General features: G+C 38.6%; 1 protein-coding gene across 10 annotated transcripts in view; it reads right to left on the reverse strand.

Annotated features, from left to right (window-relative positions):
• Nucleotides 1-18,119, reverse strand: part of LOC105489990 (TBL1X/Y related 1) — a 185,037-nt gene that overhangs the window by 44,575 nt on the left and 122,343 nt on the right. For 5 of the 10 annotated variants that reach the window (XM_071091272.1, XM_071091273.1, XM_071091274.1 and 2 more), the window contains one exon: nucleotides 8-110. The exons of the other annotated variants lie outside the window; for them this stretch is intronic. In XM_071091272.1, coding sequence (XP_070947373.1) covers nucleotides 8-65 — 58 coding nt within the window. In that variant the 5' untranslated portion in view covers nucleotides 66-110. The remainder of the gene's footprint in view (nucleotides 1-7; nucleotides 111-18,119) is intronic. 10 annotated transcript variants of the gene reach the window in all.

Consider the following 18,119-nt stretch of genomic DNA (forward strand, 5'->3'; position numbering starts at 1 on the left):
TACTCACCTGACTCTTGCAAGTATCTATATACCAAGAAGTTGACCTCATCACTGCTTATACTCATCTTTATTCCCACTTAAACCATGAGGTCACAACACAGGATATAACCCTAAAAATAAAACAAAGTTAATTATTTTCTCAGTAAAATATTTTTAAACAAGATGTAAACAATGTTGTAAAAACCATTTGATTTTATTAAATGATGTAAAACAAAGGTTCTACATTGCCTAACAATAAACCCTGACAAAGTTACTTCCAATAGTTCGTAAAATGATAATACAACCAAAACATGGCTGGTGCTATTTTTCTTCAAAGTAACATACTGGCAAAAATAAAACAACCTTTTTAAGAGGGCTTTAGCATAATATTTTAATGATTTTATCAAGTAGCATAAAAAGTTGCTCAATTTTTATCCTTAACTGTAAAAAGAAGTAAATTTTAAAAATAAAAAATGTTAGTTATTTGCAAGAAGACTGATTTCGTTAAAAAAGAATATTAGTTACTTGGGAAAAGACCATTGGGTGGGGAAGAACCATGAGTTATCCACTCCAGTTTTGTCTATGAAACTTGGGAGGATATGAAGTCTCTATTTTCTCAACATCTCATCTGTAATGTTCAAGGCTCAAAAAGCTCTAGGTATGTATGAGATAGGCTGGAATACAGTTCCCAAAACTCAAATGATGCTCTCTTACTGGACATACTTAAATCCTGAACATGAAGTGGGGGAATAACTGAGGCATGACTCAAGTATATTTAATATAGATAAATATATCTGAATTTGTTCTCAAGTCACAGAAATGATTTAAAGGAGAGGTCAGGAAACTTTTATATAAAGAGTCAGACAATAAATTCCAGGCTTTATCAACCATACAGTCTGTCACAATTACTCAACTCCGCTGTGTGGTACAAAAGCAGCAACATACAATATGTAAATAAACGAGTATGGCTGTGTTCCAATGAAACTCAACTTATGGACACTGAAATCTGAATTTCATAATATTGTATCATAAAGTATTCTTCTTCTTTTGTTTTTTTTTCCCTAAGCACTTATAAAAATGTAAAGACCATTCTTGTGATCCTTATAAAAGGAGAGCGAGCTAGATTTGGTCCACAATGTAGTTTGCCGATTCCTCTTTAAAAATGATATATTCACATCTATTCAGTATAAAGAAATATCTAAAGTGGAAGTATACTGGTTGTCCTGTGACATCATGGATTTCTTTATGAAGTAGTTAACAGATTAAAAAAAAAAAATCACAAATTAACAAGCATTTGAGTAGGCTACTATGTGACAAACTGCTACTGCCCTAAATTGTGGAGAAAGTGGTGACTAAGTACTACCCATCAAGCTTGTATCTCACAGGGAGACAGACAAATGGGAGGCAATGACAATTTTCTAGTGGACACACACAGAAGAAGCCCTAACTAAAGTTAGCAGTCTAGGAATATACCTAGAAGAAGCGTCCTTGGTCTTCAGACTAAAGGAGGGGCCTGAAAACAAGGGTGCTCCGGGAAGGGAGGGAGTGAACAGAAGCATCCCATGAGCTGCAGCAGGTGTGGAAGGGCTGAGTGAGGACAGAGGCGAGTAAGGCTTGAAACGCAGGCAGAAACTATATTCAGGAGGACCTTCAAGGTGGCACTAAGAGAAAATAAATCCATTAAACAGTTTCAGGAAGAGCAGGGAGAAGCACAGACTATAAAGAAGCTAGATTGGAGTAGGGGGAATTAGGGAGCCAAATTAGGAAGATACTGCAGTAATCCAGGAGAAGACTAACTCCTGGACTGTCACAGAGGAACACTGGGGTTCCAAAAATATTGAGGAGGTAGACTCAATGGTAACTGACTGGATGCACAGTTGAGGCATAGTTGAGGAAAAGGAAAGAATCAAAGGTTTCTCTCTGGACAAGTGAATGGCTGGTACTGTCAATTACTGAGATGGGAAACCACCAAGGAAGAGTGACAACTATAACATCTTCATCCAAAGAAAAGGTACCCTCTTCAACAAAAAAGTTAATTCAAAGAGTACAATTAATTTTATATAACCTGAATGTTTACTACATGCTTAATGTAGTGATAAGGCAAATACTCCTTTGAGGATACTGGCCCAGGGCACTGGTCTAGAAGTACTATAGTACACTAGATGGTGAACGCTCTGGAGGACACCTTGCTCAACTTTAGCCTAATCACCAGTAAGGTGCAGTATTGTGCTCAACACACACAGCAGGCACTCACTCAATTCTGAAGGCACGCTGAACTGAATGACTTTAAAAACAAAACATCCAACCCCAACCATGATACAATTACAAGAAATTAAATCATAATTTGATCTATCATGAATATGTTTGTCACAGGTAACAATTAGCAACTATTTTATTTTTTGGATTTCCCAAAATGAGAATGGGCTAGGTGGAATCCAAGTGAGATAGACTGACAAAGAAAACAGAGTAAGTATTCTTCTCCCCTAATATCATTCAGTCCAAAACTTGGATGCCTGCAAAGGTTTTTCACAATGCTGGTTCTGATTAGCAAAGGCCATCAATTTCCCAGCTGAAACTAGTAATAAGTGATGCTTCAACACCACCTAATGCATTCCAGGGCAAAGAAAAATACAAATCAAAATGATAAATTATTGCTTATAAAAATTTCAATAAATATATACTGCTGGTATATTTTTAAGTCATAATAAATACTGAATGAGAACAGGAAAGTTATCTGTCCAAACTGCTATAAACTGATTATTTAACTGATTATAGTGCTATATCAGTTTCTGGCAATTAAAAGTAAGTTTTTTAAAGGAAAAAGACCTTGAAAGGCCTACTTGTAAAACAACGTAAAAGCCTATGTGCCAAAGAGTGAAATCAGAGAAAATGCCACTACTTCATTAGTGGACTAAATAATGCTTTGCAGAACTTGTCCATTATGGTTTATTTATATAGCCAGATGAATGCTCTAGAATGTGATGTAGTCTTCACCTGCCTGCATGAGTACTAGATACTAGGAATTGGATCTCAATGGGTACACAAGAAGACTTACCACTATAATTCCTCCATTATGGTATCTTTTAGAACAACTGTCTTTAAACTAGGTCACAAAACAGCCCTGAGACACTCATCCAATCTTTATACTTTACCACCCAGGTATCAGGCCTGATGAAGAGTATATTATGTATAAATGAAGTCCTGCCCTCAAAAAGCTTATGGGTTATTAAATAAACAGGATATTCAAAATAGACACTTCATAAATTCACAAAGCATTTATTTGTATCTTCTACCTGATCATATTTACTCATTCTTAAATAGTAATTGAGATCCTCCCAAAAATTAGATCTTTGTAACTTTCCTCCTCTCAGAAATCGCCTGTATACTCATAAAAGCTTTTATTTAAAATTCCAATCACTTATAGACAATCAACTACTTAAACCACAGCTGTATCAAAGTAGCCAAAAGCAAACACAAAATTAGCCTTAATATTTAGCCAATTGGTGGCTATATTCAAAACTTCACTTAATATTGTTCACCATGAAATATCATCTAACTGCATAACTTTATAGACAATAATTCAGCAAATATTACAAAAACACAGGACTACTGAGGCAATCCAGCTATGACTCATTCAGTGAACTGAATACGTACAGCATTTTCAGCATCACAAAACTGAGTTCAGCATATACTCGCTGTACAACTACTGCTCCAAATATTTAATCCTCTCCTAGTCCTTCTACACATTAAATACTACCTTAAACGTCACCCTCAATCATGACAGACAGCATACTCTTTTCTGATTCCATTCTTGAAGCCAGGGCCCAACTGTGATCCCCAATTACATTATTTTAAATTTAAATGACTAAAAAAAACACGATGAAAGAGTTATGGATAGAAAGAAAGAAATAAGATTATCTTCTTAAATCTCCTACCTATAGCACATTTTTAAGAGATCTGGTCACCCTTTGCATGCTCCAAAGTCAAATGTGTAATCGAAATTACTTTATCTTACAAACATAATTTAGTCCAAAACTTAAGCATAATTATAACTTAGAAGTGACAAACTTAAATTACTTTTCCTTCTCTTTTTCATTGGAATCCAGAGCTCAGATGTAAATTAAAAATAACATCTCGGATGGCCTATATGATTTTAGACAAGTGATGTGAATTTTCTGGGTCTCTGTGTCATCTATAAAATGAGAAAATTGAATCAGACAGTCTCCTCCACTTCTAAATTTCAAAGACTTGAGTCAGTTTAAGTTATAGAGTTGTATACAGGAACCTTGCAAGCCACGCGAGAGTATGAGGTCATGAAGTAATTTTTAAGAAAGCGTTTTTATAGACCTAAAAAATACATTAGAAGACCAAAAACAGAGTCAGATCTCAGACAGACATCTCCAAGAATTAGGAAAGGGGAAAAGAGTAAGCTCATCTCATTAAGAAATATTTAAGTACCTATTGCACACGATGTTTATTAGGACCTATCAACCTTTATAAATACCAACATATAAAGACATTAAAAAACAGTACACCATCTGGGCATGGTGGCTCACGCCTACAAATCCCAGCACTCTGGGAGGCCAAGGCAGGCAGATCACCTGAGGTCAGGAGTTTGCGACCAGCCTGATCAACATGATGAAACCCCATCTCCACAAAAAAAATACAAAAAAATTACCCAGGCGTGGTGGCACGGGCCTGTAATCCCACCTACTCGGGAGGCTGAGGAACAAGAATTGCCTGAACCTGGGAGGTGGAGGCTGCAGTGAGCCGAGATCGTGCCACTGCAGTCCAGCCTGGGCGAAAGAGGGAAGAAAGAGACAAGAAAGAAAAGAAGGAAAAGCAGGAAAGAGAGGAAGGGGAGGAAGGAGAGGAAGGGGAGGAAGGGGAGGAAGGGAGGGAGGGAGGGAGGGAGGGAGGGAGGGAGGGGAGGGAAGAAGGGAGGGAGGGAGGGAGGGAGGGACGGAGGGAGGGAGGGAGGGAGGGAGGGAGGGAGGGAAGGCAGGCAGGCAGGCAGGCAGGCAGGCAGGCAGGCAGGCAGGCAGGCAGGCAGGCAGGCAGGAAGGCAGGCAGGCAACACACCAAATCAATTATTCATTAGTTAACTGAGACTTCTAGTATCAAATTGGTTTCCATTGTGATCTAAGCCAGGGATCTGCAAACTACAGCCTGTATGTCAAATCCAACCTGTCACCTATTTTTGTACAGCCCACAGGTAAGAATGGTTTTCACAAAGTACTTTTTCAAAAAACAAGAATATTTGTTGTTTATTTGATGATAGGGAACACTGACTCATAATCTCAATTAGGCAATTTTTAAAAGTCTCAACAAAGCTCTTGAGGCTTGAGAGCAGTAAACTAGCATCCATTATATGAGTCAACTTTGATTTAAGTCCAAGTGTCAATAGCTACAAATTTATTTCTTTTTATACACAAAAGACCTCTGATGAGCTGCCTTATTGCCCATTGACTCCAGCTTCCTAAATGTATAAAAGTGATTATTTACACAGATTATAACTAAGATCCTTCTAAAACATAAAAATACATTATCCTAGGAAATAATGTGTGTAGAATAACTGAATAAATTACCGACAAGGTACATCAACAGGGAAACAAAGAAGGACAAGAAACGAAAACACTAAGAGATAAGAAGACAGGTCATACTACTTCTGGTACACATTTTCTTTTCTTTTTTTCTTTCTTTTTCTTTTTCTTTTTTTTTTTTTTTTTTTTTGAGATGGAGTTTTGCTCTGTCACCCAGGCTGGAGTGCAGTAGCGCGATCTCGGCTCACTGCAAGCTCCACTGCCCGGGTTCTTGCCATTCTCCTGGCTCAGTAACTGAGGACTCCCGAGTAGCTGGGACTACAGGTACCCGCCACCACGCCCAGCTAATTTTTTGTATTTAGTAGAGAAAGGGTTTCACCATTTTAGCCAGGATGGTCTCGATCTCCTGACCTCGTGATCTGCCCACCTTGGCCTCCCAAAGCGCTGGGATTTCAACAATTGAGCAGTAATCAGTCACAGAACTTAAGGTAAAGCAATGTCAGTCTGGGAATGAATCAGAAAGTCAGACATAAAAAATAAAAATCAGCTGGTTGCGGTGGCTCACACCTGTAACCCTAACACTTCGGGAGGCCGAGGTGGGTGGATCACCTGGGGTCAGGAGATCAAGACCAGTTTGGCCAACATGGTGAAACCCCACCTCTACTAAAATACAAAAATTAGCTGGGCATGATGCCGGGTGCCTGTAATCCCAGTTACTTGGGATGCTGAGATGGGAGAATCACCTGAACCCAGGAGACGGTAGCTGCAGTGAGCTGAGATCGCATCACTGCACTCCAGCGTGGGCAGTTGAGTGAGGCTCTGTCTCAAAAATGAAAATAAAAACAAAAATAAAAATAAACTAAAATAAAGAAGTCAGTCCTTCTCACTAGCATAAAAAACTGAGTTTGTCTGAATAGGAATCAGTATTACAATAGAAAGCTAATGAAACTTTCTCAACTAAAACTTCTCATTCTAGCTTTGGAACAGACATGTTCTGAGAATCTTAAAGAGTGGAACACATGCTAAAGCTTTTCAAGGACAGTTAATCGCCAGTTAATCACCTGAATAGATGGGAACTCTGTTTAAAACTCAAATAGTATGGGAAGAACAAAGAGAAAAGGAGGCCAGAGTAATAAATACTACCCATAGCAATGCTTATGAAACAGTATATTAAGAAAGAAGATGTGGTTATTCCTTGGTTCCTCATGAGGGAAAAAAAATCCTAAGTAACTCAGACTAGTAAGTAAATCAAAACATGTGTCCATGGATTGGTTACACTCAGTCAATTCTCTGGAAGGTCAAGAGTAAAAATGTCCAAAAGATTGTTCAGGCAGCAGAAATATGTGATTGATACACATCAAGAATCGAGGTATAGTTAAAAAAAAAAATAAACTGTAAAGAGATCAACATCCATCCCCCATAGGGCAACAAATGCTTGCTCAAATCAAATGAATAAGACACAAACTAACTTTAGTACTCAGTTAACAGATTGATACATACATATGTGCACTCACACACAACTCAGCTAAGTAAACCAAGAAGGAAAAGGGAAAAGAAAATGGAGTAAAGATAATTGACATAAATTGGAGCAGGTTTCCAACTTTTATTGAAAACTAGGAGAAATCCACCATGAAAGTCTCATAGGTCAGTTTCCCAGGGTGAGAGAAAACAGTTGGCAGTACTGTCATATAAAATGTACTATTTAAAAACCAAGCAACAAAAAAGCCCACATGGCACATGGACTGGGGAGAGGAGAAGTACATCACTCCATAACCACACTGAGGCCCTACTGTAAGTGCCCTACCCAGTCAAGTTACAGTCTCTAACTGCAAAGTTAACTCTTAATATTTCTCAATAAAATAGTATCTTCTTAGAAGATTCTTTCTTAAAAGACACATAGCAATGTACTTTACTGTTAAGGCTGTTCAAGGTGTTCAAAACTTACAATCAGATATGGTATTTTGTTATACTCATGACAAAATGTGATCAACTTTTTATTTAGCATAGTAATTGGGATCTATAGACCCCTGGAGTTCCCAAGACTTTTTAAGGGATCTGTGAGGTCAAAATTATTTTTATAGTATTACTAGGATATTACTTGCATTTTTCACTCCATTGGCATTTGCACCAATGTTACCACCAATGTTACAAAGCAATAGTGGGTAAAACTGCTCACACCTTAGTATTACGAATCAAGACCTGATGGTATTACTAGTAGTCATTGTATTTTTCACCACTATGGACTCAAAACAAACAAAAAAAATCCCTGAAGAATATCCTTGCATGAAGCAGAAAAAGTAATATTATGAAAATCTTAATGTTCAAATACGCATCTTTTTAATATGCTATGTAACAAAGTGCTAAGTAAACATAGAGCACTTCTGTTGCATACTAAAATAATGGTTGTCTCAAAAAACAGCACTGCAATTGTTTGAACTGCAAGTTACACTAGTCACTTTTTTCATGGAACAACGTTTATACTTCAGAGAAGAAACGACAATATAGTTATTCAGACTGGGGATTTGGCAGACATTTTCTTGCAAATGAATAAAATGAAACCGACTTTAAAGAATACATGGCCAGGTGCAGTGGCTCACGCCTGCAATCCCAGCACTTTGGGAAGCTGAGGTGGGTGGATCACTTGAGGTCAGGAGTTGGAGACAGGCTGGCCAACATGGTGAAACTCTGTCTCTACTAAAAATACAAAAATTACCCGGGTGTGGTGGCATGCACCCGTAATCCCAGCTACCTGGGAGGTTGGGGCAGGAGAATTGCTTGAACCCGGGAGAGATGGAGGTTACAGTGAGCCAAGATAGGACCACTGCACTCCAACCTGGGTGACAAAGAGAGTTGGATTTCCAAAAAAAAAAAAAAAAAAAAGCATTAGTAAGTAATACAAAATTTCCATTTTAATATCTGATACAGTTAATATTGATAACTATAACGCAAACAAAAGCTCTTTGAGACCATCAATAAATTAAGATTGTAACAAGGCCTTAAGACCAAAATGTTTGAGACCTTAGCCCACAGTATCGGTCATATTTTAACACAACCTAAATCTTTAGTTTGGTTTCTGTTGTGTTCATGTTGGAATACATATTATTCAATACATTTATACTTAATAAACAAAAAAGGTACTTAAGAGCCATACACACGTGAACCCGGGAAGCAGAGCTTGCAGTGAGCCAAGATTGCACCACTGCACTCCAGCCTGGGCGACAGAGCGAGAATCTGTCTCAAAAAATAATAATAATAAAATAAAAAGGCATAAACATCAGCGTACCAAAGTTCTAGTTTTGATATAACACATGGCATCTACTAACTCCAAAACATATTAGAGGAATTAAAATTATAAATTTTCTGAGACTACACTTCTATAAATGGACTTCTATTTGTAAAGATTCAATCATTTTACTTAAATTTAGTTTTTCTATCCTGCATGTAACAAATGTTTTACTGAGTACTACACTACACACCTGCCACTGTTCTAGGCCCTCAACACTGTAACATTATAGAAATCCACCGTGCGCAGTGGCTCACGCCTGTAATCCCAGCACTTTGGGAGGCTGAGGTGGGCGGATCACGAGGTCAAGAGATAGAGACCATCCTGGTTAATACGGTGAAACCCCACCTCTACTAAAAACACAAAAAAATTAGCAGGACATGGTGGCGGGCGCCTGTAGTCCCAGCTACTCTGGAGGCTGAGGCAGAAGAATGGCGCGAACCTGGGAGGCGGAGCTTGCAGTGAGCTGAGATCGCGCCTGCATTCCAGCCTGAGCAACAGAGCCAGACTCTGTCCCTAATATAAAGAAACAATAAATACTGTGAAGAGTAGGCTTCATAGCCAAACTCACTCCATTTGCTACCAAACTTGACTAGGAGAAGGTGTAGAGGAGTGTGGAAGCTGCTACCGCAACACACTGTCTTTCCTTCTGGTGGGATTCAGCATGTTTTTGTGTGTTTTGCCTAGACTCATCACTAGTATTGTAGAAGGTGTCAAAGGGTTGCAATCCCTTTCCTTCTAACCAAAACTGGAAACTAGTCTCTCTCTTGCAGCATTTAATTCCCAAGAAAACACATTCCAGACTCCAAACATGGGGTAGCATTCTTTACCACATACATAGCAACAAAGAATGCAGTGCTTTGGTACTGGAGAATTGATTTATTATATACTCAAATTGTTTGCTACATAAGGAATAAAGGGAGCAGGGCTAGCTGGGCAAAAAATCTGAAATTCTTTATAGCCAGATTTCCAAGTTATACCTGGTACAGTTTCCATATCCGTCCCTGTGTACCTTGAGGACACGTAAGAAGAGAGGAGATGTAGGGAGTGAAAGAGCTAGAGAATAGAGAGGCACGTGTGTTTAATAATACCAAGAAACTAGTTTACACTTACACTGCTATTCCTGACCATATCAATAATTGCTGTGTATATATTAGAAGACACTCAAGCATAAGATGATAGGGCTTTTCTTCTTTCCAAAATCATTGCATATGAGCCATGATCAACCTCTTTGCCAAGAAGAGGCCTAAGCCTAGGGGAAAACGTGACTAAGCACAGCTCTCCCCTATGCTTCTACCAACCCTTTCCCTAGATCAACCTTTTCCTTACCAACCACCTCAAAATTTAGCACTATTTCACTAATTAAACTCTCTGCCTTGACAACTTCCTCATCCCCACCTTCTCCCGGGCCCGAAATCTGATCCCCCACATTCTAACATCAATGGAGCCCACTGCCCTCTTCGAACAGACTTATATTCCAAGTTTTCTACACTACCTCCCAACCCTCACCGCCACCAAGTATATTTCATTCCTTAAAGCCAGTTAGGTGACAGGCTGAACCTAATATAACAAAATGTTAATGAATAATAGCTTAATGTTTTGCTTTCCAAGGAACTTACTTATATCACAATAAAGACATAAATACATTTTAACTCAATCTTTCTCAAACTTGAGTAATAGTAAGTACCTTAATATTTTTAAAATGTGAAGGTGAACACTGTACACAACACAGTTTAGGAATTTGTGGTTTATCCAACTAAATATATTCTGATAACCTGTACAAAATGTAACGATGTAAGAGAAACAGGCCCAAAGACCACAAAGTACTCTCAAAATCCACGTCCTTCTGCATCAGTTTCCCAGAGCTACTGTGATAGCTTCAACAAACTGGGCCACTTAAAATTACAACAGAAACTAATTGTCTCATAGTTCTATGGCTAGAAGCCCGAAGTAAACTGTGTTGGCAGTGCTACGATCCCTCCAATGTCTCTAAAAGAGAGTCATTCTATCCATCTTCCAGCTTCTGTAGCACCCAGCATTCCTTGGCTTGTAGCAGCAAAATTCCAGTCTCTGCCTCCATCTTCACATGGCCAACTTGCTTTGTGTCTGAGTCTTTACATGGCATTCTCCTCTTTGTGTGTTGTCTGTGTCCAAATTTCCCTCTTTTTATAAAAACACCAGTCATACTGGAATAGGGCCCATGCTAATAACATCATCTTAACGTGATTTACAAAGATCTTATTTCCATTCCAAATAAGTCACATTCACAGGTACTAGGAGTTGGCACCTCAACATATCTTTGTGGGGAAACAATTCATAATATCTACTAGCTTTTGAAACTTCCCTACTCATCAACTATAAAACTTAGTGTTGTGTGGTTCAATACAGATTTCCAGCTTAGACAGAACTAACTCAAGTATAGTTCACTTTTTCAGGCTGAAAAAGATAACAGATTTGAAGGTATGTTTCTCAATCTAAACAGACAGACCCCTCCTCCTGCATCTATTTAGCAGCTAGACTACTCATTTATGCAATAAAGGTTAAAAAAATAGGCTAAGCTCAAGCTCATTTCTTCCTGCCTTGGCTGCCAAACTTCTATTTAAAGGTGCTTTCTAGCAAAGTTCTAAATTAGCGTGACAATAAACTAAGAGGCTTAGAACAGAAATTTATTGTCTTATAGAAGTCCAAAATCAAGGTGTTCGCAGGGCCACATCCCCTCTGAAGGTGCTAAGGAGGTGTCTGTTCCAGTCCTCTCTCCTAGCTTCCTTGGTGTCTTAGTACACTGGGGCTACTGAAAAACAAAACAAAACAAAACACCTCAGATGGAAGTTTTTTCTCACAGTTCTGGAGGCTGTGAAGCTCAAGATCAAGGTGCCAGCAGATATAGTGCCTAGTGAAGGCTCTCTGCTTCACAGATGGTGCCTTCTGGCTGTGTCCTCCTCATACTGTGTAAGGAGCCTGGGGGTTCCCTTCAACTTCTTTTATAAGGTCACAATTCTATTCATTGACGGTAAAGCCCTTATGTCTTAATTACTTCCAAAAAAGCCCCACCTCTTAATACCACTGCAATGGAGATCAGGTTTCAACATAAATTCTGGAGGGACAAATGCAGAACATAGAGCTTGGCTTGTAGATGCATCACTCTAGTCACTTTGCCATGTTCTCCCTGTGTCTTCATACTATTTTCCCTCTGTATGTGCCCAAATTTTCATTTTTTCATAAGGACTCCAATCATAAGGTATTATGATCTACCTAAATGATCCCATTTTAACTTGAGTATCTCTATAAGAACCCTATTTCCAAGTAAGATTACATTCCGAGGTACTGGAGGTTAGGACTCCAACTTATGAATTTAGGGGGATACAATTCAATCTATAATAGTTACACTAAGCTGAGAAAGCCTGGGATGACACATACAGATTCCATCATTTGCCCCTTCCATGCTGCAGAAGACAGGTATAGACAAGGGTAACAAAAGCCTTTTCCTCTTACCTCCAGTCATCTGTCTACCTTGGTTATCAGAGAATCCCCTTAAAACAAAAACAAAACTAACACTAATAACGGTAACTATGATGGCACTGACACATGGGAACAACCAATTTTAGTGGCTGGAGGAGGCTGAAGGTATTACTGGTTCAGAATTCAAGCGCTCTTTTTCCCTGCAATAGAGTTATTCATCCCCCTCCTGGCAACATGGACCTCGGCTATGTGACATAATTTGGCCAGTGGAATTCCAGAAGATGTGATACACACTATATCCAATCAGAAGATTTAAGAGACATTACAAGTGTCTGCCAGCTCTCTTGCTCAGTGAGCATGTCCTGTATGGGGCCTCCTTCAACAGTTTGGCTCTCCAAATGAGCAGACAACTGGAAGACAGTCCCAGTCAACCCACCTTGTCTACATACAAAATGAATGACAAAGAACCTTCTAATACTGTAAAACAGTAAAACTGTCTACTAACAAAGAAAACAAACCTTACAAGAGTGCTTTCGCTGCACCCATCTCTAGGGAATATAATCTAAGGACAGAAAAGAACCACAAAGAAATTTTAAACTGCTTTTGTTAGTCTTATAATAATAGTTTTATTAGTATTATTAACTTGAAACTTTTTATAAACATAAAGCAGGTAAGAAATTATGTTAAATCCATCATAAAACAACATTTTCAGAAAGGAAAAATACTTAACTTTTACTTTACATCTCACCTGAAAATTAGGGATTTTGGTGAGATGGAGTCCTTGAGGAAAGGGAAAACTTATATTCACATAATACAAATGAGGCTTTAAAACTCTGTACATTCTAAAATGTATCCAACACCTATTACAGCCATGTCTTTCTTTCTACAGTACCTATCACCTGTATTATTACAATAGCCTAAGAGTCTCCTAAGTTCTCCATTCTATGGTTCCAAAGTACCTATCTAGCCATACAGTACCACCTTTAAATGCACTTTACTCTTCAAGTGAGTATATTGGTATCATTCTAACATGTCCCACAAACTTCCACTTTTTTGCTTTTAGTTCTGTTTCAACTGCACTTGTTGAAATTCGTCTATTCTTCTTCAAATATTGTATCTTTATGATACCTATTCAAATATCAACATTAAAGATGTCTGGCTACTTTCCTCCTGTATCCCTAAGTGCAGTTTTATTACTCTTCTCAAAACTGGACAACAGTAAAAAGATTATTAGACCAGAAGTCAGAACGCTGACATTTTCCTTTTAATGCTACTGGCTTTTGACATTAAGACATTATATCAAGTCATTTTAACTTCCCGGAGCCCCAGTTTCTTCAACTGTGAAAGAGAATAAAACCTAATCTACACACCTCACAGGTGGGAATGCATGCAAAAGCCACTTATAACCTATTAAGTGTTAACATTATTATGATGTCACCTTTTAATATGCATATTTTTTCAACCACTACCAGATTATAAGCATTTAAAAAGCACTCTGTCATGCTCTGGTTTCTCTTCGGAATGAATAAATCTTTTGCCTTTTTTAACAAAACAAAACAAAACAAAACAAATCAGCAGCCTGTATCTTATAAGGCACCTAAAACATTATTCAAATATATTTTTAAGCTTTCATAAATAATAAAACATAGCTCTCATGCTCCAGCATATAAAACATAATCCGGCTGAGTGCATGGTTCACACTCATCATTCCAGCACTTTGGGGGGCAGAGGCGGGAGGATCACTTGAGCTCTGGGCAACATAGGGAGACCCAGTATCTACCCAAAAAAAAAAAATTGGTTTTAATTAGTCAGGTACGGTGGCATGCACCTGAAGTTCCAGCTACTGGGGAGGATGATGTGGGAGGATCACATGGGCCCAGGAGTTTGAGGCTACAGTGAGGTATGATTATACCACCACTGCACTCCAGCTGGGGCGAAAGAGTGAGACCCCATCTCAAAAAAATAAAGTATAAGTCAAGCAGTATTTACATACAATTTTTGCCTTGATTAAAATAAAACAATGTCAGCTGGGCACGGTGGCTCATGCCTATAATCGCAGCACTTTGGGAGACCAAGGCAGGCGGATCACGAGGTCAGGAGATCGAGACCATCCTAGCTAACACAGTGAAATCCCGTCTCTCCTAAAAATACAAAATTAGCCAGGCATGGTGGCAAGTGCCTGTAGTCCCAGCTACTTGGGAGGCTGAGGCAGGAGAACTGCTTGAATTTGGGAGGCAGAGGTTGCAGTGAGCCAAGATCGTGCCACTGCACTCCAGCTTGGGCGACAGAGCGAGACTCCATCTCAAAAAAAATAGGTAACTAAAAATAAAAAATAAAACAGTATCTACAAGTCTTCACACAGATATCTTTCCAGGAAAACTATAGTCAAATAAATATTTCTATCATAGATCCCTGATTTAGTTCATCTGAATCACAATTAGTTAACTGACAGGTGACAAGGGATGCTTTAAAATGGCTGATGAATACTTAAACTAAATAAAAAATTCCAAAAACCTTAATATTTATCTATGTGATGTAAAGTGTCTGTGTGATTATGACAGTGGTACTCTGTCCAACTCAACTAATTTATCCAGCATTCACAGCAGTTAAGCCTTGGTGCCTTAGTTTACCCTAAAATTACAAAGTTTGATACCATGGTTATTTCAGTGACATAAAGCCACAGATTTTTTATTTCTTTTTAAGAGACAGGATCTCACTCTGTGGCCCAGGCTGGAGTGCAGTCATGCGATCAAAGCTCACTGCAACCTCAAACTCCTGGGCACAAGGGATTCCCCTGCCTCATACATCCAAATAGCTAGGACTACAGGCGTGTGCACCTTAATTACAAAAATAATGTTATAATTATTTTCTGTAGAGACAGGGTCATGCTGTGTTGCCTAGGCTTGTCTCAAGTTCCTGGTCTAGAGCAGTCATCCACCTGAGCCATAATAAATGGTGGGATTACAGACGTGAGCCACCATGCCTGGCCAGCAACGGATTTTTTAAAAAATGAATATGTAGGGCTGGGTGTGGTGGCTCACAGCTGTAATCCCAACACTTTTGGGAAGCTGAGGTGGGCATATCACCTGAGGTCAGGAGTTCAAGACCAGACTGGCCAATATGGTGAAACCCAGTCTCTATTAAAAATACAAAACTTAGACAGATGTGGTGGTGTGCGCCTGTAATCTCAGCTACTCAGGAAGCTGAGGCAGGAGAATCGCTTGAACCCAGGAAGTGAAGGTTGCAGTGAGCCGAGATCACACCATTGCACTCCAGCTTGGGCAACAAGAGCGAAACTCCATCTCAAAAAAAAAAAAAAAAAAAAGTGTTGATTTTCATTAAGCTGTTAGATTTTGTATTTTCCTGATCTTTTACAAATGCAAAATTAATTGACAGGCAACATTCATAAATTTTTTTTTTAAACGGAAGGTAAGGGGTTGTGATAGTTAAGACAAAGGTAAGGCAAGTTCTCCCTCTTTTTTCCTCCCACCTTCCTCCTCATGGGGCTTGGACACCTCTCTTCTGCCCTTGGACCTCAGAACTCCATATTCTCTGGTCTCTGGCCTCCAGGATTTACACCAGCAGCTCCCCAGGTGCTTAGGTCTTTGTCCTCAGACTGAGTGTTATAACACGGGCTTCCCTGGTTAGGAAGCATTCAGACGTAAGACTGAATCAGGCTTCCCCAGTTTTCTCCAAGCTTGTAGACAACCTAGGTTGGTCTTCTCAAACTCCATTAGCACGTGAGTCAATTCCCACAGTAAATTCACACACATTTTTTTCCACCTCTCTGAAGAACCTGGACTAATGCAGGGGTAAAAATGACACCTTGGTCCTATAACCTGTAATCATGAACTTACTGTAAGAACTGGAGAAAGGCTGGGCACGGTGGCTCACGCCTGTAATCCCAGCACTTTGGGAGGCAAAGGCTGGTGGATCATGAGGTCAGGAGATTGAGACCATCCTGGCTAACACGGTGAAACCCTGTCTCTACTAAAAATACAAAAAATTGGCCAGGCATGGTGGTGGGCACGTGTGTTCCCAGCTACTCGGGAGGCTAAGGCAGGAGAATGGCATGAACTTGGGAGGTGGAGCTTGCAGTGAGCCAAGATCGCACCACAGCACTCCAGCCTGGGCAACAGAGCGAGACTCCGGCTCAAAAAAAAAAAAAGAAGTCCTTGAGTTGCCCTTGAAAACCACATAAACCTGTAATATCGTGTGAAAACAGAAAGCAAGAAAATTACCAAAAATTGCTAGGGATTTGTCAAAAGGATACAGGAGCCAACCTGAGTACTGATAAAGAAAACAACGCAATAACCTAAAACATAAATGTGCATAAATCCATGCATTCATAGCATAGGCTATTTTAATAGCAGTTATATCACACTGTTGGCTGATTATTTCTTGGGATGTTGGTATTTCACCAAAAAAAAAAAAAAAAAAAGTTTTTGTATCCAGTATTATAGCTCCTTAGATCTCATCCACACTCTTCGATTTATTTGTAATTAACTTTTTTAATCTAAAAATAAGATTCTACAAATAATTCCTGTTACACATTTTAATCAGTTGTTGCTACAGTGCCTGATAAAATGGCAGTCATCATTGGTAAGAAATCCTCTGAAAGTTTAACTCTTAAAAATAATAGTCAAACATCAAGAAGAGGTAGCAGCAAAATAAAAACGTGTCACAAGTATTTGGGTCTATATAATCGATTAAAATAAATATGGGTAGAAAAGGAAAAATAATAAGAGTTAGACAAGAATGAGGACTAGTAATTAATGAGGGTAGCAAATCACTTTATGTGTTCATTTAAAAAAAAAAAAAAAAGCTCACCCTGTATGTGATGTTGCTGAGTTCCATAAAGACAAATATCAGGTAGCAAGATGTAACAGAAAGAGTCCTGGACTGAGTCAGGAGACCTTTGTTCTAGTCTAAGGCCTCAGTTTCCTCTTCTGTAAAATGGGGGTACTGAATTAGATAATATGAAAGGGCCCCTCTAGCTTTAACACTGAGTGATCCTAAAGATGAATTTAGGAAGAATCAATCAAATGTAAGATGTTTGTTAACAGTAAGGTTTAACTGTTAACACTGGAAACAGCAGTAGGGAACAAGGTTGAAAATAATTTTCATAAGGACATAATTATGTCCTCAATAAAAAGGACATAAAATTTTAAATTGCAAAAAGCAACTGCTTTCTATCTTTTAACTACTAGAAAGGTTTTTAGAATTTATCAGCCTCAGTACCATGATCAGGCTTAATCATTATCATCTAAGCTGAATTAGTAACAAGTAACCCAAATTATGGCCCGAAAAGACCTAATTCACCTTTGGCCAGGCTGCCCAAGTAAATCTAGAAAATAGCACACCTCTGAGCTCGTACTTACTTTAAGTGATAAAGTGCCCATAACTGTCCCGGATTAAATAACTGAACAAAGAATAAAATGACAAGAAAAATGATTAAATTAAACTATTTAAATTTAACATGCAATAAAACAGTAAGTATGCTTGTGATATCCTTCTGTGTTGATGAGCATATTTTCCCTACTCATAATATTTTTTTCTGGTTCTCTCAAAGTAGAATCTGGCTTCTCCTTCTGACAATAAAGCTAACTGAAAGGAAAAAAAAAGTTTTTTTTTTAGTGACACACAGAAACATTTTTTAAAAAACAGTGTCTCCATGTTTAAGTTTTCTATACTGAAAGAAATCAAACATCTATCGGTAACAATAGGTCCTGGCTACCTCAAAATCTGTGGTTTTCTAACTAATTTCCTAAATATAATTAACTGCCTGGTTCTAGGAAATTCTCCAGGGTCTGACAAATTTAACAACTAGCTTAAAGTTCAAAGATCAACTGATG

The sequence above is a fragment of the Macaca nemestrina genome, chromosome 2, assembly GCF_043159975.1.
Source record: "Macaca nemestrina isolate mMacNem1 chromosome 2, mMacNem.hap1, whole genome shotgun sequence".
NCBI lineage: Eukaryota > Metazoa > Chordata > Mammalia > Primates > Cercopithecidae > Macaca > Macaca nemestrina.